Here is a 26,137-nt window from a genome sequence, read left to right on the forward strand (position 1 = left end):
AGCCACAGTGATCTTGGGGTTCTTCTTTACCTCTCTCACCAAGACTGCAAAGAAACAAAGAGTGAAAAATTTAAAAGGGTCTGAATACTTTCCATACCCACTATATCACCCGTGCCCTGACCAAAGCAATAACTGGGAAGGTCCGCTTAACGACTGACACATGGGCAAGTACCGTACTTGTGACCAGGGACTCTTACATTTCCTTGACGGCACAGTGGGTGAACTTTGTGGAGAACGGGACTGAGTTGCATCCTGGGACAGCAATGTGCTACTGATGCCAAGGATTGAGGGCCCTAGTTCCATCAGGATTTCCTCCACCTACTACACCAGTTGCTGCACCCCCTCCTCCTCATCCTTAACATTCAAATTATCATCTTGGAACACGTCATCCATATTATTTGTAAGCTGGAAGCACTGCAGCACTTCCTCAGCAACAGGCTTTACTGAATCTAATTTGTTTAGGTGACAAACCACACACCACCATAGAGTTGTGGAATGGTATAACACACAGATCTGTGGTGCTTGATGAAGAACCTACAGCCAGGTATGGTGATGTGTGATAATGGCCAAAACCTGGTAGCGGCTCTGCAGTTTGGCAAGCTCGCACACGTACCATGACTGGCCCACACACTCAACTTAGTGGTTCTGCGGTTTCTGAAAATATACCAGATTTGCCTAAGCTACTTGTGAAGGTACACTGGCTGCATGTGCGCCCATTTCAATAGGTCAGTTACAGCTGACTCTGGTCTGTTAGTGCTGCAGAAACACTTGCAAGTCCCAGCTCATTAACTGGTGTGTGACATGACCACGTGCTGGAACTCCACATTACATATGTTGGCAAGGTTTTGTGACCAGCAGAGGGTAGTAGTTGAATATCAGCTACAACATGCCTGTCTGTATTCAGGTCAGCCTCCACACATAACAATCAATGAGTGGGCATGGATGTCTGTCATCTGTGAGGTTCAGCAAAACTTTTAGGAATCAACCAAGATGGTGGAAATGACACCATAATCAGCATAACCATAACAGCTTCTGTGTCTACACAAACACTTGCTGCTCACAATTAAAGAGGAAACTTTGCATGTGGACAAGGTGGAGATAGGAAGAAAGTACATAGTGTGGTACCACCATTCCCAGCCTAATCTCATCTTCTTGGTGTGTGTTGGGAGAAAATGATAAGTAGGCTGAGGAGAAGGAGGAGCAGGAGATGGTTGCCTGCGCTGCAGAAGGTACTATCCACACCAGCTTCATCACATCTGTTCAGAGTGGATGGGCTGAAGAGGAGGAGGAGAGATGAGATGGAGAGTCATCCTCCTGGTGGGGAGAGGAAAGTCTTGCCTGTTTGTGATGGCTGCCTTTATGTTCCGTTGCCTTTCCCGTGACCCTTGCGTTATATGCATTTTGGCCGACACTTATTACCGGTTGTTTTCCCTTCTTGACCAATGCTACAAGGAGAACTTTCCATCTGTCCTTCCTGCAGTGGAGAGGGAAAGTAAAATGGTGCAATACCAAATGGCCCTAGTCCAACAGAGGAAGGGGAATACTATTAAAGGTCTGAAACAGTTTCAGTAGACCCTCCCAGTGCACAGGCCCAGGAAGTCTGACAAGGAGGGAAAAGTTTTATAAGATGGTGAAGGAGTACCTAACCCACTGTACCTTCATCATCCGTGATTCTTTTGTACTGTACAACTATTGGGTATCCAAGCTGAACACGTAGCATGAACTGTCCCTTTTTGTCTTGGAGGTGCTGACCTGCCCTGCCGCTAGCGTTTTGTCAGAGCAGGTATTTAGTGCTGCGGGGGGTATTATAACTGATTGGTGCATCTGACTGTCAACTGAAAATGCTGACAGCCTGACTCTTATCAAAATGAACAAGGTCTTGATTGGCCCAGACTTTTCAATCCCACCAGATGATGGCAGCAGAACATAAAGCCAATTAAAATGTTTCTTTTTTTTCTGGTATATTCCCAAGCATGCCTTCCTGCACAAAAAAGGGTATACGGTTCATGTGTTCTTCTTTATCTTGTCCTCCTTTTCCTCCACCATATCAACATCATCAAGCGGCCCTCACTCAAAATTTTTATAGGTTCATCAGGCGGTCCTCACTCAAAATATTTAGAAGAGTCATCAGTCTGCCCTCAAGTTGGATGAGCCTGCCAGAACTGTCTCACAGCTTAACGTGTATGGGGCACCCCGACTTTTCCCCAACAGATGATGGTAGGAGAAGGATCGGATCTGTTGAATTTCAGCCGCCAATCCTTTTGTTATCCCTGGTTATAAGCCACTGCCAGAGCAGTCTAGCAACAGCTCTTTCATTGAGAACACAAGAGAGCTCGGCCAAGAAAATAATTTCTGTCTGTCAAGGAGTTGGTAGAGATAGGTGTTGGCCAAATGATCGCTATCTAATGTGTATGGGAGCCTCTGCATTCACAATAAATCTGTTGTAAGTGAATTTACCTTTTAAAGTGGTACCGCTTTATAGATTATTTTGTGTATTTCCATGCACAGCAAAACAGGGTCTGAAGTGAAGGATGCCAGTCTATGGGCAAAAGTGTTAGACTATGTGCCCACGTTGCAGAAATGCTGCAGAATTGTCCGCAGCATTTCCGCAATTCCCCGCCGTGGGTAAAACGCATGTGGAATTCGCATGCATTTTCCCGCAGAACACAAGCGTTTTGCAAGCGTTTTTAGCTTGCAGAATGCTAGCGCTTTTCCAAGCGATTTGAAGCATCGCTTGGAAAAGTGATTAACAGGTTGGTCACACTTGTCAAGCATAGTGCTTGACAAGTGTGACCAACTTTTTACCATTGATGCTGCCTATGCAGCATCAATAGTTTAAGATAGAATGTTAAACATAATTTAAAAAAAAATAGAGATATACTTACCCTCTGTCGGCTCCCGGAGTCCTCCTGGTCCTCATCGGCGCTGCCGGCAACTTCCGCTCCAAGGGATGCATTGCATGTCATCAGAGGTCATTCGCGCAATGCATCCCTAGGAACGGAAGTCGCTGGCAGCGCCGATGAGGGCCGGGAGGACTCCAGGGGCCGACAGAGGCTAAGTATATACCTATTTTTTATTTTAAATCTATTTTTTACAGGAATATGGTACCCAGGGCATGGAGGATAGTCTCCTCTCCTCCCGACCCTGGGTACCATCCATACATGAAGCGCTCACTTTATGCATGGTGGGCATAGCCACATGTGTAAAGTGAGCGATTTAATGCAATCCTCTGTCGGTGGAATTGCTGCGATTCCGCAGAATTAATGGACATGCTGCGGATTTTACCGCTATGCGATTCTGCAGCGGAAAAATTCGCAGCATTGGCACAGCAACTGCGGAATCCCATAGGATTGCATGGGAATGCGTTTTGTTAGCGTTTCTAGGGGGTTTCCGCAGCGGCCAAAACACGGCGGAAATGTTTCAAAAACGCAATGTGGGCACACAGCCTTACTGTATAACAGACTTTCCTACTTTCTGGGTGTGAGAAAGTATTACAGCACCAGTTACATAGCATCATGGTCAGCATCCCAGTCCTCCTGCCAGCCACATCGCCTCTACCTGGGGGCAGAATGCATTAACTCTAATCTGTGATATCACCTGTTGTCAGCGATAGATTCTGTGTTGTCTTCAGCCGTAATCCTGCCTGTGATTATAAGAAATGCTCTCTACTGAAGTGCCACTGTTATGAGGCTCTGTGGTCAGAGTGAAAGCTGCAGGATTGCATAATTTATTTTATATCTATATATATAGGAACATATATATAGACATAGGAAATTAAAATAAAAATCTTTAAATATGTTTAACATAAAAATAAACTTGATTTAATTGGGGGGGTTATTTTCTCTTGATGTATTTGCTTTAGCTCATTGCATCCAATCGAGTGCGCAGGAATGGTATACAAGAGTAGACGTGTAACTAAGGCCATGAGATCACATGGGGTCTTCCAACAGGCTGGACATTCTATAATTTCTTTGTGACTTCGTACATTTTAACTGTTTGTTGTAGTCTTTCTCTTTACTCCATAATAGTTACCTGGCTTGAAATGTATTTTTTCTTTTACAAATGAAATTCAGGGTGCATTCAAATGACCGTATAAATAGGACCGAGATGGAACCGCAATGCATGAAGTGGCAGGCGGGTCTCCCAACCCAAACTTGACAACGTTCTAGAAATATATGAAGCTTTCACGCTCATGTTGGGAGACCCGCCAGACATTTCATATATGGCGGTCCTATCTTGGTCGTGTTTATATGATCGTCTGGATACGCCCTTACACTAAGTAATGAATGGGTTTTCATTTTGCACCATAAATTCTGTTGAAAATACATTGCCACTCCTTGAAGTTATGCAATGGGACCATGTGGCCCTTAGGTGTAAAGGGTTGTGTTCCCTCAGCATTCACCGTGGCATCTTTACATATTTCTATTGTCATTCCCTTTTGGGCAGTGATGCTGGCAGCACAGGAGTGATGAAATCCAGGGCCATACTATTAGCAAGCATTTTTGAGTTAATGCTGTGGGCACAGGGCATGGTGACACTAGTAGTTCGTCAACACTAACACAATCGGCAATTTAAAATGACTCCCTCCCCCCCTTGGCTTTTAGGCTGAATACCAGGTATTTGTATGGGCTTTCTGTTCCTGTCTACCCACAATACTGAGCCTATTATATAGTAGGAATGAGTAAAGTCACCAGATTCTATCAAGCTGATGGTTCACCTTCCATATCATTCTCCAGTGCAGGTCGGCTGGTCTCCACATGTAGCTTGTAGGCTGATTCAGATGGTGTGTGGAGCAATTCTTGGTTCCTTTCCAGCATTTGCGGCATTGCTACATTTTCCCTTGCATTGCTACAAGGTGTGTATCATGAAGAAACTACTTCTGTCAGGAGTGGTAATACTAGACTGACATTACATTCCCACGTGTAAGACTGAGAAATGAGTCACCTGTTGATGAAGGAAAACAAAATGCTTATATAATTCTGCCTGTCACCATCAGAAATATTCCCACAATGCCTTTCCAGGAGGGGTCAGCATATGTAATGTGAATATGTGCCCCAATTATCCACTCGGGCAATTATCAGAGGTGACAGCCAAGCTTACACTTACAAAACCCTGAATGTGCTGTGCTTTCCCTACTTGTCAGCTGTTCTTACTTTCTAAGTTTCAGTTTGATTTTTTTATATCATTTTTTTCCCACATGGAAAGTGAGGAAACTTTGTAAATCGCTTTATCATGGTATTTGACTTCATTCCTATGAAGAAATATCATGTAAGTGGCTTCCAAACTGCTGATTTTCCACAGGATATTTGCTTTGCTTTTTGTTTTTCAGCTGCAGTGATATCAAAGTGTACTCATTTAGAGTACTGATGATGGCGGTGAGGGGGTCAGCATCTATGTTTTACTAACTCTGGCGATAAGTTGCTGCAGGAGATTGTTCTGATAAGTACAGAAATTAGAGAAGGACTCAGGTGCTGACCAGTAGTGTAGCTACCGGGGTGGGGAGGCATAGGGGGCGGTCTCCCTAGGCCCCGCGCTCTGAGGGACCCACCCGAAGCTACACTACTTTAACTGTATCGGCATGTGCAGGCATATGGGGAGTGCATATGGGGAGTGCATTATACTGTATAGAGGCCTATGGGGAGTGCATTATAATATATAGAGGCCTATGAGGAGTGCATTATACTACAATATATAGAGGTCTTTGGGGAATACATTATACTAGAAGGACCTATGAGAAGCGCATTATACTATATAGAGCCCTATGGAGAGTGCATTATACTATGTAGAGGCCCATTGGGAGTGCATTATACTATATGGAGAACTATGAGAAGTGCATTATACTATATGTAGGTATATAGAGAGCGCATTATACTGTATATAGGCCTTTGGGGAGTGCATTATACTATATTGAGGCCTATTGGGAGTGCATTATACTATATTAAGGTCTATGGGGAGTGCATTATACAATATAGAGGCCTATGAGGAGTGCATTATGCTGTATGGAGGCCTATGGGGAGTGCATTATACTACAGTATATAGAGGCCTTTGGGGAATGTATTATACTATAGAGACCTATGTGAAGCGCATTATACTATATACAGCCATGCGGGGAGTGCATTATACTATTTTGAGGCCCATGGGGAGTGCATTATACTCTATGTAGGCATATGGAGAGTGCATTATACTATATAGAGGCCTATGGCAAATGCATTATACCATATGGAGGCTATGGAGAGTGCATTATACTACATGTAGACCTATATGAAAGCATTATACTATATATAGAGGACTATGGGGAGAGTATTTTAATATATGAAGGCCTATGGGGTGTGCATTATACTATATAGAGGCCCATAGGTAGTGTATTTTACTGTATGGAGACCTATGGGGAGTGCATTATAATATATGAAGGCCTATGGCAAATGAATTATACCAGGGGTCCTCAAACTTTTGGAACAGGGGGCCAGTTCACAGTCCCTCAAACCATTGGAGCGCCGGAAAATAGTTTAAAAAAAAAACTATGAACAAATTCCTATGCACACTGCACATATCGTATTTTAAAGCAAAAAAAAAAAACAGGAACAGATAATATATTTAAAATGAAGAACAAGTAAAGTTAAATCAACAAACTTAACGGTATTTCAGTGGGAACTATGGGCCTGCTTTTGGCTAATGAGGTGGTCAATGTCCGGTTCCATATTTGTCACTGCTAGTCGTAACAAGTGAAGCAATTGTTCTCTTTCTTGATATCATGGTTTCCTAGGGATTCCAAATTGCTATTAGTAAAATTCCAATATATATATACAGCGCTACAAAAACAATATACCAGCAATAAAATTACCCACACAGAGACATACAGACTGCACTGCCCATCAATGTAGACTGATCACTGCCCATCAATGCAGCCTGATCAGTGCCCATCAATGCAGACTGATAAGTGCCCATCAATGCAGTCTGATCAGTGCCCATCAATGCAGCCTGATCAGTGCCCATCAATGCAGTCTGATCAGTGCCCATCAATGCAGTCTGATCAGTGCCCATCAATGCAGCCTGATCAGTGCCCATCAATGCAGTCTGATCACTGCCCATCAATGCAGCCTAATCAGTGCCCATCATTGCAGCCTGATCACTGCCCATCAATGCAGCCTGATCAGTGCCCATCAATGCAGTCTGATCACTGCCCATCAATGCAGCCTAATCAGTGCCCATCAATGCAGCCTGATCACTGCCCATCAATGCAGCCTGATCAGTGCCCATCAATGCAGACTGATCACTGCCCATCAATGTAGCCTGATCAGTGCCCATCAATGCAGTCTGATCAGTGCCAATCAATGCGTAAGACCCTCATTTATTAGTCAGGGATGGACACCTATTGTTTCCACCTCTCTGGAGGAGTGAGCATTACACAGAAAGCTCAGGAATATCAATAGGAACTTTTAAAGCGGACACAAAATGTATTACTAAGTCCCAAATATAAAATACTAAAGTTCTACCCTAGAGATTTTGGGATAACATCACGTTTGGAAACAGTGATGTAGCTATTAGGGGGTGCCAAAGCCCTGGTTTCTGAGGGTCACAGATAACTTTTAAGGAAAAATCATTACTGTCGTTATCATAACGATACAACCCCTGTCACTACTACCTCCCCTGGTACAATCCCTGTCCTATGTCCACAGAGTTCCCCTCTGGTCATTGCGCATTAGTCAGGGTTTTGGTGAGTTAACCGTTAAAATGTGTTTTTTTTTAAATTTTGGGAATGTTTTTCTTGAGTGCGCTGTTCCCCTCTGGTCACACATTTTAAGGCAATGTTTCCAAAATAAGTCAAGAATGTCATGTAACATTATGAAAATGTATTGTAACCTACATGTAAGTCTAAAATCTGAATACAACTCCCCATAATTTGAAATGTTTCAGTGAGAACCTGACATGTGGAGACCTTGGCCATTCTTCTCTGAACATTTTACCTAGGCAGCTAAACCTCCAAGGTTATTATAAGTGCAGTAAAGCATTATCATACAGGCAGGAGCATTAGGCCATGTTCACACGCTGCTTTTTTGCTACTTTTTGCAGCAGTGTTTTATGTAAATTAAAAACTGTGAGATTTCAGAAATCTCATGTTTTTTTTTCCTGACTAAATGCAGCGTCTTTTTTTTATTCTGCAGCATGTCACTTCTTTCAGCATTTTTTGCAGTGTCTTTTCACGTTCTGTTACAGTATACTGTTCTGTACTTTGTTGTATCTTCTATTATAATGTGTTACTCTTACCTCACTCATTGAATTGTAAATTTACCAGATGAAGGGGCCTGGTTGCTTCGGCTATGGGTTAGTCAAAGAAGGTATCACTTCTAGAACACTTTTTTGTATAAAGGTATTTACAAACATCTTGTATATTGATGCATAGCATTCTATTTTTGCAGATATCGATGCTTCACTCTGTATTTGCTCCTGATCTACCAGTTAATTACTGAATTATTTGGATTTCCACTCTGTGCAAGAAATTTGCTGGGATCAATCGACCAGGAAGGTAAAAAAAGAGATTTTAATTAAAATCAGTGTACTTAGAGTGGGTGCAAAGGAAACAGTAGCCCCTGACCTTGCTTCCTGATGAAGTCCAAATGCCCCTCTGCCACATGAAAAACACCAATATTATAGCAGGTGAGGGAGACCCTAACACACTATGTATTGACACTTTATGCCACTATTACACAATCCTGATTTTGCATTGGACCAGTGTTCTCTCTATGCCTTAGCAGCTGCTGAACTGAGGGTTAGAGAGTTTAGGAATGGTTCAAAGGCGGGTGACCATTAGTGGCCCAGCAAGTATTAGGTACCTGTCCAATTCTAATTAACAGTTCTTGTGCACTGTCATAGAGGAAGATTAAAATCCATAAGACATCTTCAGGAAGAAGAGATATCACTCCCTCACTTTGGACATAAGGGGAAAATGGAAAATTATGTATTCGTAGGAAGTGAGGAATCATAGAATCATAGAATCGCAGAGTTGGAAGGGACCTCCTGGGCCATCTGGTCCAACCCCCTGCTCAAAGCAGGATTCGCTAAATAATCCCAGTCAGATGTCTGTCCAGCCTCTGTTTGAAGACTTCCATTGAAGGAGAACTCACCACTTCTCATGGCAGCTTGTTCCATTCATTGATCACTCTAACTGTCAAAAAGTTTTTTCTAATATCTAATCTGTGTCTCCTCCCATTCAGTTTCATCCCATTGCTTCTAGTCTTTCCTTGTGCAAATGAGAATAAAGTTGATCCTTCTACAATGTGACAGCCCTTTAGATATTTGTAGACAGCTATTAAGTCTCCTCTCAGTCTTCTCTTTTGCAAACTAAACATTCCCAAATCCTGCAACCTTTCCTCATAAGACAGGGTTTGCAGACCGGTCACCATTCTGGTCGCTCTTTTCTGAACTTGCTCCAGTTTGTTGATGTCTTTTTTAAAATGTGGTGCCCAAAACTGGACACAATTTTCCAGATGAGGTCTGACCAAAGAGGAGTAGAGGGAAATAATGACTTCACGTGATCTAGACTGTATGCTTCTGTTAATACATCCTAGAATTGCATTTGCCTTTTTTGCTGCTGCATCACACTGTTGACTCATACTCAGTCTGTGATCTATTAGTATACCCAAGTCTTTTTCACATGTGCTGTTGCTTAGCCCTATTCCTCCCATTCTGTATATGCTTTTTTCATTTTTATTGCCCAGATGTAGTACTTTGCATTTTTCCCTGTTAAAAACCATTCTGTTAGTTGCTGCCCACTTCTCCAGTTTATTTATATCTTTTTGAATCCTCTCTCTCTCTTCTCTAGTATTAGCTATCCCTCCTAGCTTTGTGTCATCAGCAAATTTAATCAGTTTACCCTCAATTCCTTCATCTAAATCGTTGATAAAGATGTTGAACAATACAGGGCCCAGGACAGAGCCCTGTGGTGCCCCACTTGAGACATTCTTCCAGCTGGATGTGCAGCCATTTACGACCACTCTTTGGGTCCGATCACTAAGCCAGTTATGAATCCACCTAACAGTTGCCTTGTCCATTCCATACTTAGTCATTTTTTCAATAAGGATTGTATGAGATTCTTTGTCAAATGCTTTGCTGAAGTCAAGATATACTATATCTACAGCATTTCCTTGATCCACCCAATCAGTGATTCCATCATAGAAGGAAATTAAGTTAGTCTGACATGACTTATTAGTTACAAACCCATGCTGACTCTGTTTAATCACTTCATTCTTATCCAGGTGCTGACATACATGTTGTTTGATAATTTGCTCAAAGATCTTTCCTGGTATAGAAGTCAGACTCACCGGCCTATAGTTGCCTGGGTCCACCTTCTTCCCCTTTTTGAAGATAGGAACAACATTTGCTCTTCTCCAGTCTTCTGGGACTTCACCTGTTCTCCAAGAATTTTCAAAGATTATGGAGAGGGGTTCAAAAATTTCTTCTGCTATCTCCTTCAGTACTCTGGGGTGTAATTCATCTGGACCTGGAGACTTGAATTCATTTAGGTTAGCTAAGTGTTTCCTCACTATCTTTCTGTTTATAGATATCCTGGATTCTTCTATTCCCTTAATGGGACAGTGAAGAACAGTTGATGTTACATTTCCTTTCTGAGAGAAAACAGATGCAAAATAGGAATTTAAAAGTTCGGCCTTCTCAACATCCTGTCTTACCATTTCATCATTTTCATCCTGTAAAAATCCTATAGCATCTTTGACTTTTCTTTTACTTTTGACATATCCCCAAAATCCTTTATTATTGCTTTTGACATCTCTTGCAAGCTTCAATTCATTGTCAGCTTTAGATAATCTGATTTGTGCCATGCAGGTTTTGCAGACAGCATTATATTCTTGTTTAGATATGCCTCCCTCTTTCCATTTTATAAACATTTTTTTCTTCCTTTTTAGCATGTGCTTAAGTTCTGTGTTCATCCATCCTGGCTTCCTTAAATGCTTCCTATTCTTCCCTCTTTTCGGAATTGTTAACAATTGTGCTTTGAGAATTTCATTTTTCAAGATTTCCCATCCTTCCTGGACATTTTTGTCTTTAAGGATATCCAGCCATTGGATCCCTCCAATTCTCTTTCTGAATCCCTTAAAATCTGCCTTTCTGAAATCTAACCTTGACGTCTGAGTCTTCACAGGTCTTCCTCCTCTAGTTATCAAAAATTCTAAAATAGCATGGTCGCTGCCTCCTAGGGTCCCAGCCACTTTTACCTCCTCAACCATTTCCTCCCTGTTTATAAGGATTAGATTCATGGTAGCCGTTCCCCTTGTTTTCTCCCCTACCTTTTGGAAAATAAAGTAGTCAGCAAGAGAGGATAAGAATTTCCTTGACCTGTTAGTTTTGCCTGAGAGAGATTCCCAACAAATGTCTGGATAGTTGAAATCTCCCATGACAACTGTGTCATATTTTTTGGAGAACTTGGCCATTTGATGCATAAAGAGTTCATCCATATCTTCAGCTTGCACAGGCGGCCTGTAGTAAATGCCTACAATGGTGTCCTTTCCATTGTTCTGTCCTTGTATTCTTACCCAAACAGTTTCCACAGAACTCCCAGTCTCTGAAGCTTCAATCTCTGTGCAGATATACGCGTTTCTAACATACAATGCGACACCTCCTCCTCGTTTATCAAGTCCGTTTCTTGCAAATAAGTTGTATCCTTCTACTCTTGTATTCCAATCATGTGTATTGTCCCACCAAGTTTCAGTGATTCCAATGATATCATATTTCTTTTCCTGTGTTAGTAGTTCCAATTCTCCTTGTTTGTTGCCCATGCTTTGTGCATTAGTATAGAAACATTTTAGTTTGTGATTGGTTTCTCTTTCTCCAATATTTGTATTAATTAGTTTCTTTTGTCTTTGTTCTTCCTTTCCACTTCTAATAGCAGAGTTCTCAATAGCATGTGTCAGGTGTTTGGCTTTTTCTGGTCTTTTGCTTCCCTTCCCATGTTGTTCTAGTTTAAAGCTCTCCTTACAAGTGTAGCAAGGCGACTTCCAAATACATGTTTTCCAGTCTTCGTAAGGTGCACCCCATCTCTAGCAAGTAGTCCATCGTAAAGGTAATTCAATCCGTGATCCATAAATCCAAATCGTTGCAGACGGCACCATCGACGTAGCCAGTTGTTCACCTGCAGAATCTTATTCCACCTCCTTGTTCCATGGCCATCCACTGGGAGGATGGAAGAGAAGACCACCTGCGCTCCCAGTTCTTTCACTTTCTTGCCTAAGTCTTCAAAGTCTCTGCAGATGGTTTCATGGTCGTTTCTTGCGGTGTCATTTGTCCCCACGTGTAGTAGCAGGAATGGGTAGTCATCTGTAGGTCTGAAGAGTCCTGATATCCTGTCAGACACATCTTTAATTTTTGCACCTGGAAGACAGCACATTTCTCTTGAAGTTATATCCGGTCTGCAGATAGCGGCCTCTGTTCCTCTCAACAGGGAATCCCCCATGACCACCACTCTCCGTTTCTTCTTCACAACGTTTTTCTTTCTCCATCCAGGAGGACTCTGAAGGCGTACAAGGTTGCTGTTTGTGGGCAAAGTCTTATCCTGATGTATATCTTCATCGTTTTCCTGCGTGAGAGCCTGGTACTGGTTCCTGAGAAGTATGGGTGCTGACTGCCTCCTGACCCTCTTGCTTCTCTGGGTCACATGTTTCCATTCCTCTGTTTCTTCAGGTGCACTTCAAATTTCTTCTCTTTCTGTAACATGAAGAGATAATTCTGCTCTGTCTAAGAACTCTTCACCTTCCAAATGATCTTCTTTAGGAATACTAATTAAAACATAGGTAGCGCTAAGAATTCAAGCTTCCTTTGAAGCCAAGACCTCCTGCAGTAGAGAGGTGATTAAAACAAGATATCTACTGGAGAAAAGACAGCAAGATTGACATTTGTGTATGCAGGGGAGAAGTGGAGAGGCTGCCTTCGTCTAAAGGGCCTGTCACACTAAGCGATATCGCTAGCAATATCGCTATAACTTGTGACGTTATAGCGATATTGCTAGCGACATCGCTGTGTCTGATACTTACCTCCGACTGCTCCCCCGCTGGTTATCGCTGATCGCGCGAGAACGTCCAGGACTGTTTCTCGTCGTCAGCTTCCTGCGGCGCTTCCTGTGGAGAGACAAGCGACGAGCGTGGAGCCGGGTGGGAGGACGTCAGGATCACCTAGTGTGACAGGTAAGTAGCGACCCCCGTCCCCAGCTATGTCGCTGGTGAGATCTGCCTGTGTGGCAGCTCACTAGCGACCACTTAGCGATGTACCAGCGATCCTGACGGCGTCATATCGCTGGTCGGGATCGCTGGTACATCTCTAAGTGTGACAGTACCTTAAGGAAAGAAGCATCCTGGGTTCAAAAGGATCTTGCTGTGAGTGTTCCAGCCCTTGTGTTTCCATTGTCCAGATATGAATGTTGGTGTTTATGTTGATTCCAATAATTATGAGACATAGATTTTTGGCGTCGTAGCAAACGGGCGGATGTGATGCATTCACTCACATCACCGTGAGGCCGCTAGAATGCCTCCAATTTGTTACTGGTCCAATAAACTATGCGAACCAGATAATATTTGGTCTTTATGTAAAGGTAAAATCATGATAAAAAGTATGATGTCAATATCTTACGCCTGGGACCTTCAGAAGCGAAGATATCTTGCAAGTTGGAGTTGAGGTTTGTGGGCATAATTTAGAGCTAATAAAAAGCAGAAATTGAGTTTTGGTCTTTGTCATCTCTTGGAAGATACAGCTTGCTGTAAGTTCTGTCCATTTTCCTGGAGGACTTCTCTTTGCCAAGCTCTGAGCCATTTCTGTGGCATGAGTTTTAATTATTCTCTTTTGTAATTCCTTTTTATTTTATTAATTTGTATATATAGTATTGTTCTCTTCCATTTTGCATCATCTTTTATATTTTTATAAACACTGCCTATTTTTCTGGATTAAGTATAAAATGTATTAGCGCTGTTCCTTTTGCTCTGTTAAGCAGCATCGGACTGAAGAACCTTGGGCCCACTAGAAAAAATCATTCTGGGGCCCACTATGTAGCTACATAGAAATAAATACAAGAACACCAATTGTGTGGTAAAACATGCTAATATCAAGGCATAACATAAGGTATTACACGTCTTAAAGATATATCAGGGGTTGGGGTAGCCCCTCTCATAGAATATAATGCAGCCCCCCAAAGAGTATAATGTAGCCCCCTCATAGGATATTATGCAGCCCCCCGTAGAATATAATGTTGCTCCCTCATAGACTATAATGCAGCCCCCCTCCATAGAATATAATGTAGCCCCTTCATATGGTATAAAGTAACCCCATCATAGGGTATAATGCAGCCCCCCATAAAATATAATGTAGCCCACTCAAATAGTATAATGCAGGCCCCTCATAGGGTATAATGCAGCCCTCCATAGAATATTATGTAGCCCCTCATATAGTATAATGTAGCCCCCTCATAGTGTATAATGCAGCCCCCCTCAGAGTATAATGCAATCCCCTCATAGGGTATCTTGCAGGCCCCCTCATATAGTGTGCAGCCCTCCATAGAATATAATGTAGACCCTCATAGAGTATAATGCAGCCCTTCTCCATAGAATATAATGTAGCACCCTCCACAGTATTACGGCAATCAGTACTCACTGATATATATATATAAAAAAAAACTTACAAAGATATTGACTATGTTAAAGGGGTTGTGTAGCAATAGAGGGAGATGTTCAGAAAAGGCACATGTTGGCGGAGTGTTGGCACGGAGTGCTTCATCTAGCTTGGAGGTTGACTGAGCCCCTGACCCGGAGGACACAGCACGGATGCGGGCACCTGCATGCACAACAGACTGTGAGTAAAGCTTTGGAACTACATGCCCTGGTGTCCTCCAGTTATTCCTGCGCCAACACACTCAGCACTGCTACATCTCTGAGCCTGGCACTGCACCATCTACATCTCTTCACTACCTCTCCATCTACACTACCCTGGGACTGCAGACCTACCTGTGGAGGGCCACAACATCATTGCTGCACCACACCATCTGTCCCAGAGGATCTGTCTGCAGCGTCGGCTTAACATCTTCATTGCCGAACACCACAGTTGGCGTCACGAATCATTCACTCATAAACTTTAATCATTATCCACACGTTCAACATTTCCCTATTACAATGGACTCCCAGGGGCATGGACCGGGTCACAGCTACCGTGACATCTCCCATTGAAACCAACGGGCGCGGTACCGAGTATCCCACCAGCCCTGGTGGGCGATCCAACTTGGCGGAAATACATAACAGAACAGGTTGTCCGGGCTTTTCACATAATCTCAGTGCATATCTGGGCTGCAGAATGCTGACAATAAGTAATTTACCTTCTGTGGCTAGTCTGCATGGTTTCCAAGATATCGTCTCTTGCTTCTAAGATAAACGTCCAGGGGGGGTGTTCTGTCATTGAAATGAGAACTTGTCGTTTTTTCCTCCCTCACTAGTTTCACTTTCCATAGATCACTGTTCAGCGTGTGTCTGGGGGAGGAGCAGCTGGGTGGTCTACTCGCAGCCAATCACAGCCATGCTATTAGATAACATGCCTACATGCCTAACAGGATGTACCCACACTTCTTAGGATTCCTCATTGGCTGAATCAAATCAAACTGGCTCATAGCATTATGGGAACTTCCGATTCCGGTATGCGATATGCAAAAAGTATCGGAACTCAGTATCGGATATTTGCAGTATCGGAATGCTTAACAGTACTCTTTACAGACACATAAAGGGCCGAAGAAAGGCTCAGTAAAGGAGACACAGCCTCCGGAGTGATAAGGTCTATTTCTGAGAAGAATCTGCACAGTACTTATAAAGCTAAATACGAGGTGATATGATGTATTAGTTAGCACATAGCCGGGCAAGTATTTTTTGTTTTTCGGTTGCTTTATTGTTCGCTACCTTTTGCAACAGAGCAGTAGCTGGATGGCAAATATTGCTGAAAACCTTGTAGTCATGTAAATAAAAATTGACTGTTAAATGGTGAATATTAATGGTCATGTGGTTTCGCAGGTTTACCTAGTGCCCTGATGGCGAACCTATGACACGCGTGTCTGTGCTGACACTCGTAGCCATTTCGCTGACACGCGGCCGCATACAGAAAAGTATGGGGCTGCATGCCAAGAAGGATGTTTTCATCCTCGGCTCCTGTGTGGCCGCGTGCAGTGTAGAAACTTTGTGCCAGAGGTCTGTAGGCCAAAACAACAGAACTCCGGCAGAAAGCGTCTAGTTCTGCTACTTCTGGTTAGGCCGCTAGGGGCCCTCACTTCCGGCCGGCGGAGCACAGCAGGGAGAAGCTGATTGCCGCAGATCGCTTCTCTGGGGGCCCCTTGTGATTACCAGCAACTGCATAACGGTTATAACCAGCAATATCATCCAATCTACTGGGCCCTGGGGTGTCGTGGATTGTTATCTAAACAAGCATTACTGAGATAAGTGAGGGGGAGGCTGGGAGAGGCGAGGGCCTGTGATATGGGTGCCATTTACCGCCATTAGAAATAGCAGCAGCCATCTTAATTTATGTAAGGAACACCATCCGCATAGTGCAGACTCCATTTCACCACTGTTACTGTTTTGCATCCTTATTAACCCCTATCTCTGCTTATTAACCCTGCCCTTTCCTAAAAGACAGTTACATGTTCCATGTGTCTTGTGGTCAGTTAGGCTAGTTAACCTCTAATTGCCTGCAGGGCTAACAGGCTATCTATAATTCTGTCTTCTGTCACTGCCCCCCTGATGGACCCAAAAACTAAAAAACCAAGGTTAAGTAAAGGAAGTGGTAGTAGCAGTAGCCGACCCTTTCAAGAGGCATGGAACGAGATGTATGGCATTATAGAAAAAAATGGCAGATCATTTTGCGTTCTATGTTCTGAAACAGTAGTAAGCAGAACGTGGAATATAAATAGACTGTCATGATCCCAGTCCAGGTTTTTGAGCTGCACACCGGGGGTTAATGTCTGGAGCTCTGTGCAGGTTTTGACCTGCACACTTGGGGTTAATGATTGTGGCCTCTTTCTGGTTCTGGGAGAGCTTCATAAACCCCTGGGTAGCTTCAATCCCTGCCACTTATACTTTCGCCTTTGGCCTAGTGTGCTGACCCCCGTGTGCCTGTTTGTTGCTATAGCTTGTTTATATGGTTCTGACCCGATTCTGTTTCCCGTTGTAAGTTTGCCTGTTGATTTTGTACTGCGTTATTATCTGTGTATGACTCATTGCCTGTGACCTGACTACTCTCTGCTCGCCCCTCTGGTACCTTGCTGCTATCTCTGTGTGTGACTCATTGGCTACGTCCTGACTATTCTCACTGTCTATGCCCCTTGGTAACTTTGTCTCGCAGTTACTCTGCTAGGAACTGTCTTGCAGCTCCTAGCTCTGTGGAGTTTAGGCCACGCCCCCAGCAGTCACGTGCTTCAGGTCCTGCCGCTCTGAAGTACACATCTATTCGGTTGCTGCCCGCTCCACAGGTAGCTTTGAGCACGCTTTCGCTTACTCAGGACATGCGCACTGGCTCAGTGAGCAAGTTCAGTGCGGTGTCTCTGACATTATAACTGGCCTACCATTTTTTTTTTTTTTTCTCTCCTCACTTCTGCAGCATGGACCCAATGTGTGCTTTATCTGAGCAGGTGAAAAGCTTGACTCAGTCACTGCAGAAGCTTAGTTTGGAACACCAATCTCTGGCCCAGTCCCAACGGCGGGTTGAGGACTCAGTTCAGGGGGTACTTTCCGCAGGCTTCCAGCAGGTGGGGAATAGAGATGTTATTTTAGTCCCACCTGAATCCCCGGTTAAATTGCCAGATATATTTTCTGGTAACAAGGATGAGTTCAGGGCATTTAAGGAGGGCTGTAGGCTTTTTTTTTCTTTGAGACCCCGCTCCTCTGGGGATGAGAAACAGAGGGTGGGGGTGGTGATGTCCCTGCTTAGGGGGTCCCCACAAGACTGGGCATTCTCGCTTTCCTCTTCTGCCCCTGAGAGAATGTCTGTGGATGCATTTTTTGAAGCCTTAGGGCTTATTTATGATGAGCCTGATAGAGTGCGGTTGGCTGAGGACAAAGTAATGAATGTCTGTCAGGGGGAGCACTCGGCCGAATGGTTCTGTACTGAATTCAGACGTTGGGCAGCGGAGATTTCCTGGAGTGATGCCGCCCTTCGGGGGCTGTTCCACAGAGGCCTGTGTGAACGTCTGAAGGATGCTTTGGCACTCCATCCTCCGCCTGACTCCCTGGAGGATGCCATGGTCCAAGCGGTTCGCATGGATCGCAGGCTGCGGGCTAGAGGCATTATGCAACGGGAATCGCCCTTATTCTTCAGTGGAGATGAGACCCAGACTCTTCCTATAGCTATGGAAGTGAACGCTGTCACCTGTGAGGGAAAGGAAAGAAGACGCCGCCGGGAAAAGCAGTTGTGCTTCTATTGTGGGAAATCTGGACATTGGAAGAAGGACTGCCCCTCCTGTCCGTCATCCTCCAAGATGGCGGGAAACGACTAGGTCTGGGTAGTAATCGAGGAGGCTACCCAGACCTTCAGGTACAATTTTCCTCATGTGCAAAAATGGTGCTGCAGGTGGAACTGGAACTTGGTTATGGTCCTGTTCAGACTACTGCTTTTATTGACTGTGGTTCGGCTGTGAACCTGATTGATACCAAGGTTATGACTCTTAATAAGATAGGGACAGTCAGGCTTCATGATCCTGTTAAACTTGTGGCAATTGACTCATCTCCTCTTACCCAAGATGGTATCTGTTGCAGGTCTGAACTTTTTTCTCTAAAAGTGGGTTCCACTCATGTGGAGAAACTAAGTTGTCTGGTGCTAGATAACTTGCCTGCAGGACTGGTACTGGGGATGCCTTGGCTTCAACGCCATAATCCTACCATTGATTGGGTTACAGGGGAAATCACTCAATGGGGATGCAATAATAAATGTGGTAACTGGGGACATCTTGTTAACGCTGTTAAATCCGTGTCTGTGTCGTCTGTCGATCTGGAAGGTATTCCAGAGTACCTGAAAGATTTCGAAGACGTTTTTTCCGAAAGTGAGGCTGAGGCGCTGCCACCACATAGACCCTATGATTGTGCCATTGATTTAGTACCCGGAGCCAAGTTACCTAAGGCTCGATTGTTCAATTTGTCTGGGCCTGAGCGCCAAGCCATGAAGGAGTACATAGCTGAGAGTCTCCGCAAAGGGCATATCAGGCCTTCTGTGTCACCTGTGGCAGCAGGGTTCTTCTTTGTGAAGAAAAAAGATGGTGGTTTGCGGCCGTGCCTCGACTTTCGGGAACTGAACAAGATAATGGTTAGGAACTCTTACCCGCTTCCCCTCATCCCAGACTTATGCAACCAGTTAGCTGGGGCCCAATGGTTCTCCAAGTTAGATCTGCGGGGGGCCTACAATCTGATAAGGGTTCGGGAAGGGGACGAGTGGAAAACGGCATTCCTCACCTCAGAAGGACTCTTTGAGAACCTGGTAATGCCATTTGGGTTAACTAATGCACCCGCTATTTTCCAAAATTTCATCAATGTTGTGTTTTCTGATCTGATAGGCCGTTTTGTTATTATTTATTTGGATGATATTTTGGTGTATTCCCCGGACAGTCAATCTCACTTGCAACATCTAAAGACAGTTCTCCAGAGACTCAGGGAGAACCAATGGTTCGCCAAATTGGAAAAATGTTCGTTTTTTGTACAGGAGCTGTCTTTTTTGGGGTTGATTGTGTCCTATGAGGGGTTTCGTATGGATCCTAAGAAGGTGCTGGCGATCGCTGACTGGATTCAACCTCAAGATCTCAAGGGGCTCCAGCGCTTCTTAGGATTTGCGAACTATTACCGGAGATTCATTAAAGGTTTCTCACAAGTGGTGAAACCACTCACGGATCTTACCCAGAAGGGAGCTGATGTAAAAAATTGGTCTGTACTCGCTAAGGAATACTTCTCAGCGATTATGAAATGTTTTATGTCTGCCCCGGTGTTGGTGCAACCTGACCCGTCCAAACCATTCATTGTGGAGGTGGATGCTTCTGAAGTGGGGGTGGGGGCTGTGCTGTCCCGGGGTCCGGCCACCCTTACCAATCTCAAACCCTGTGCCTTCTTCTCCAAGAAGTTCTCTTCAGCTGAGAAAAACTATGATGTAGGCAATAGAGAACTTCTTGCGGTCAAGCTGGCGTTTGAGGAATGGAGGCACTTTTTGGAAGGGGCGGCTCACCCTATCACGGTTGTCACGGATCACAAAAATTTGGCATACCTTGAATCTGCTAAGAGGCTTACTCCTAGACAGGCCCGTTGGTCACATTTTTTTTTCACGATTTCAGTTCTCAATTACTTTTCGACCGGGGTCCAAAAATGTTAAAGCGGATGCCCTGTCCAGAAGTTTTGATCCAGTGTCTCCCCCTGAGCCGCCGTCCTCCATTCTTCCCCCAGGGGTGGTAGTGGCGGGGGTCTCAACTGAGTTGGAACAAGAAATCCTAAGGGCTCAGGCCCTAGCTCCGGCAACCAGGCCAAGCGATAAACTGTTTGTTCCAGATTCATTGCGGCCTAGACTTCTGCAGGAGTTTCATGATTCTAGGCTGAGTGCTCATCCAGGTATCACGGCCACTAGAGAGGCAGTAGCCAGGGGTTTTTGGTGGCCTTCATTAAGGTCCGATGTCAAGGAATTTGTTTCTGCTTGTGACATATGTGCCCGTTCCAAAAGCTCGCATAACCGACCGGCTGGGGAACTCATACCTTTACCGGTTCCTGATAGGCCATGGACTCATCTTTCCATGGATTTTATTACCGGCCTTCCACCTTCCAGGGGCAGTACCGTGATCTGGGTGGTGGTGGATAGGTTTTCTAAACAGGCCCATTTCATTCCCTTGGCAGCATTACCTTCAGCAGAAACGTTGTCAAGATTGTTTGTGCAGCATGTGGTCCGATTGCATGGGGTACCCCTGAATGTTGTGTCTGACAGAGGTGTGCAGTTTGTGGCCAAATTTTGGAGGGCGTTCTGTATGAAATTGGGCATCTCACTCTCCTTCTCGTCGGCATATCACCAGGAGAGTAATGGTCAGACAGAACGCACCAATCAATCCCTGGAACAAATTCTCAGGTGTCTGACCTCCGCCAGACAGGAGGATTGGTGTGATGCGTTACCGTTGGCTGAATTCGCTTTTAACAACCGGGTGAGTCAGTCCACCAACATGTCCCCATTCCTGATTAACTATGGCTTTAATCCGCATTTTGGGGAGTTTTCTCGGGTGGATTCCGGTTGTCCAGGAGCAGAGGGGTCCGTTCAACGGTTAAAAAACCTCTGGGCTGAAGTCCGGCGTAATATCTCTCGAGCCCAGGGGAGATACAAATATTTTGCGGACAAAAAGAGAGCCTCGGGAGACATGTTTCAGGTGGGAGAGAAGGTTTGGCTCTCTACGCGTAACATCAACTTAAAGGTACCATCAGTTAAGTTGGGACCAAAGTTCATTGGTCCGTACGAGATTATGGAGATAGTCAACCCTGTGGCATATAGGTTGCGTCTCCCCGCCTCCTTAAAAATATCTAATGTGTTTCATAAGTCTCTGTTGAAACCAGCAGGATCTGTCAAAGAGAACTCTGAGACTGTTGTTCCTCCAGTGCTGGTGGATGGTCAATTGGAGTATGAGGTCGGACATATTGTGGACTCTCGGCGGGTGCGCCGCTCTTTGCAGTACCTGGTCCACCGGAAGAGATATGGACCAGAAGAGCGCTCATGGGTCCCTGCTCGCTCGGTACATGCAGATCGCCTGGTTCAGGCGTTCCATGCCAAGTACCCGGGGAAGCCTGGGGGTCCAGAGGCCCCCCGTTGAGAGGGGAGTACTGTCATGATCCCAGTGCAGGTTTTTGAGCTGCACACCGGGGGTTAATGTCTGGAGCTCTGTGCAGGTTTTGACCTGCACACTTGGGGTTAATGATTGTGGCCTCTTTCTGGTTCTGGGAGAGCTTCATAAACCCCTGGGTAGCTTCAATCCCTGCCAGTTATACTTTCGCCTTTGGCCTAGTGTGCTGACCCCCGTGTGCCTGTTTGTTGCTATAGCTTGTTTATATGGTTCTGACCCGATTCTGTTTCCCGTTGTGAGTTTGCCTGTTGATTTTGTACTGCGTTATTATCTGTGTATGACTCATTGCCTGTGACCTGACTACTCTCTGCTCGCCCCTCTGGTACCTTGCAGTTATCTCTGTGTGTGACTCATTGGCTACGTCCTGACTATTCTCACTGTCTATGCCCCTTGGTAACTTTGTCTCGCAGTTACTCTGCTAGGAATTGTCTTGCAGCTCCTAGCTCTGTGGAGTTTAGGCCACGCCCCCAGCAGTCACGTGCTTCAGGTCCTGCCGCTCTGAAGTACACATCTATTCGGTTGCTGCCCGCTCCACAGGTAGCTTTGAGCACTGTTCGCTTTACTCAGGACACGCGCACTGGCTCAGTGAGCAAGTTCAGTGCGGTGTCTCTGACATAGACATTTTGAAACTAATCATTCCCAGCTCCTGAAAAAAGTAAGGATGAAAGGAAGGAATACATTTCCAGGCAGCTACACCTTTATAAGAGCCAATCTAATTCCATGCATAGATTTATAAAAGGCTCTACAAATTTAACGTCCACAAGTTTGAGCATTGCTCACTCCGTAGCTCAGCATGGAAAAGCACTCAGTGAGGGAGAATTTATTAAAGAAACTCTCCTAAGATGTGCACCAGTTCTATTTGACGATATGCAGAATAAAGATGCAATGAGAATATCTGAGTTACCACTCAGTAGAAATATCATAAAAGACCGAATAATGAGACTGAACACAAATGTACAACATCAATTAAAGAGAACAGGTAGACAGTCGCATTCAAAATTGAATGTCACTTGCATCAGAGTCATTAAAGGAATTATTATGATTTTTATTTATTTTTTCAATTAATCAAAAAAAGTGAAAAAACACCGCAAACAGAGATCAGATTCCAAACATGAGTATTACACGGTTAAGTTTCGACCTATACCTAGGTCTTTCTCAAACCATACTGTAAGATAAAATGCAAAGAAAAAAATTTACCACACTAAACAAAGTGATCAAGATAATGTACAAAAGGCTAGAGACATAGTGGACATAAATATGTACAAAATTAATAAAATTTAAAAAGGGTGTATGCTGGAAAACCCTATAGATACAAAATATATAAACATCTATATATACACACATGGGACTACACATGGATCTGCGCAATAACAGGGATGCAGTGTACGACAAGAAGATGGTCATAGGAGATATTGCAGACTATTGGCAAACAAATATACAATACTAATCCTAATGTGCTTGGATAACTGGTAAACCAAAGCGGGGTGGTGGAGGAGAGCGGCTGGCTCAGGAAAGTATAGCAAACATGAAATACTAACCTCAATAGGAGTGTCAAGGCATAAGGAAAGAAGACAATTTTTCAGAGTCCCAAAGTAGGGGCTGTGGGAAAAAAAAGGGAGAGATAATAAGATAAAAGAAACAGAGGGTAAGCAGGGCGCCAGGGGGTGCTGCTGTACTAACCTGTGGCAAGAGAGCGGCAGGGATCTGCGGTGTTGTGGGTGGAGGCAAGAATGCCTCGGTTTATATATGTTGAGTTATCCAAGCACATTAGGATTAGTATTGTATATTTGTTTGCCAATAGTCTGCAATATCTCCTATGACCATCTTCTTGTCTTACACTGCATCCCTGTTATTGCGCAGAATTGTGGTAAATTTCTTTCTTTGCATTTTATCTTGCAGTATGGTTTGAGAAAGACCTAGGTATAGGTCGAAACGTAACCGTGTAATACTCATGTTTGGAATCTGATCTCTGTTTGCGATGTTTTTTCACTTTTTTGGATTAATTGAAAAAATAAATAAAAATCATAATAATTCCTTAAATGACTCTGATGCAATTGACATTCAATTTTGAGTGCGACTGTCTACCCGTTGACTTTTACCTGTGGTATATCCACGTTCAGTCAGCACCTCCTCCTACAGCACGAGTGCACGTCTTTATTTTTTCTATCAATTAAAGAGAGACATGAGTGAATGTAAATATTTTTCGATATCTCTTGAAACTACTGATGTCACATCACATGCTCAGTTGGCCATTATTGGTCGATATTCTGATGGTCTCACAATGAGAGAAGAGTTGATAAAGTTAGTATCAGTGCCAATAAGTACATCAGGAAGTGAAATATGTAAGGTTGTTATTCAAACATTCCGTGACCTAAGCATTGATATCTCTAAAGTTGTGTCAGTGATGACAGATCGGGCTCCAAACATGGTGGGGAAAAAAGTTGGATTTGTCAAATTGTTTACGGATGCTATTGGACATCCGATTGTGCCTTTCCATTGTATTATCCATCAGGAGGCTTTATGTGCCAAGGCAGGATTCACCGACTTAAACGACTTGATATCAGTTGTTACAAAAATAGTTAATTTAATAGCTGCTCGCCCCCTTCACAAGCGAAAATTTTCTGCACTTTTGCTGGAGGTTGATTCCGCCTACAGTGGACTGCTGATGTACAATAATGTAAGATGGCTGAGCCGAGGCAAAGTTCTTGAGCGCTTTGTGGAGTGCCTTGAAGAAATTAAGGTATTTCTTGAGGATAAGGATCTGGGAATCTTTCCTCGGCTCAATGATGATAAGTGGGTCAGAACCTTGATGTTTTTTACAGATCTCTCTGTTCATATTAATGAACTGAACTTAAAGTTACAAGGTTTTGGCAAAAGAATTGATGTTATTTTTGGATACATAAAAGCTTTTGAAAGTAAACTTAACATTTTCAAGTGAGATGTAGAAACTAAAACTTATAAGTAGAGTTGAGCGATACCGTCCGATACTTCAAAGTATCGTATCGGATGGTATCGGCCGATCTTTAAAAAAAGTATCGGTATCGCCGATTCCGATACCGGAAGTCCCATTCAAGTCTATGGGACTTCCGGTATCGGAATAAGAAAAACCCTTTCCTGCCCTTGTACAGCCTCTCTGGGGTCTGTACGGGCCTTTCGGGGGGCTGTGCCGGCCTGCCAGGGGGTCTGTGCAGGCTCCGGTGGTCTGTGCCGGCCTGCCGGTGGTCTGTGCAGGCTCCGGGGGGCTGTGCCGGCCTGCCGGGGGGCTGTGCCGGCCTGCCGGGGGGCTGTGCAGGCTCCGGGGGGCTGTGCCGGCCTGCCGGGGGGCTGTGCCGGCCTGCCGGGGGGCTGTGCAGGCTCCGGGGGGCTGTGCCGGCCTGCCGGGGGGCTGTGCCGGCCTGCCGGTGGTCTGTGCAGGCTCCGGGGGTCTGTGCAGGCATCGTCCGATGGGACTACAAGTCCCATCGGGCGATGCCTGCTACCATGACAGTGATTGACACATTAGCCAATGATGGGACAGTAGTAGTCCCATCATCCGGCTAATGTGTTAAATGTAAAAAAAAAAAAAAAAAAAAAATTACATGCTACATACATACAACATGCATACTACATACATGCTACATTCATACTACATACATGCTACATTCATACTACATAAATACTACATGCAACATACATACTACATATATACTACATGCATGCTACATACATACTGCATGCTACATACATACCACATATATACTACATACATACTACATGCATGCTACATGCTACATACATAACACATATATACTACATGCATGCTACATACATACTACATGCTACATACTACATATATACTACATGCATGCTACATACTACATGCTACATATATACTACATGCATGCTACATACATACTACATACATACTACATATATACTACATGCATGCTACATACATACTACATGCTACATACTACATGCATGCTACATACATACTACATGCTACATACTACATATATACTACATGCATGCTACATACTACATGCTACATACATACTACATGCATGCTACATACATACTACATACATACTACATATATACTACATGCATGCTACATACATACTACATGCTACATACTACATGCATGCTACATACATACTACATGCTACATACTACATATATACTACATGCATGCTACATACATACTACATACATACTACATATATACTACATGCATGCTACATACATGCTACATACATACTACATATATACTACATTCATACTACATAC

General features: G+C 44.0%; 1 protein-coding gene across 2 annotated transcripts in view; it reads left to right on the top strand.

The window, feature by feature from the left end:
• PRRG4 (proline rich and Gla domain 4) overlaps positions 1-26,137 on the top strand; it is a 112,632-nt gene that overhangs the window by 42,732 nt on the left and 43,763 nt on the right. For both annotated transcript variants that reach the window (XM_073576330.1, XM_073576329.1), the window contains exon 2: positions 8,418-8,524. In XM_073576330.1, the coding sequence (XP_073432431.1) occupies positions 8,418-8,524 (107 nt within the window). The remainder of the gene's footprint in view (positions 1-8,417; positions 8,525-26,137) is intronic.

Source organism: Dendrobates tinctorius, unplaced genomic scaffold, assembly GCF_039654945.1.
Source record: "Dendrobates tinctorius isolate UK_male_01 unplaced genomic scaffold, ASM3965494v1 ptg000048l, whole genome shotgun sequence".
NCBI lineage: Eukaryota > Metazoa > Chordata > Amphibia > Anura > Dendrobatidae > Dendrobates > Dendrobates tinctorius.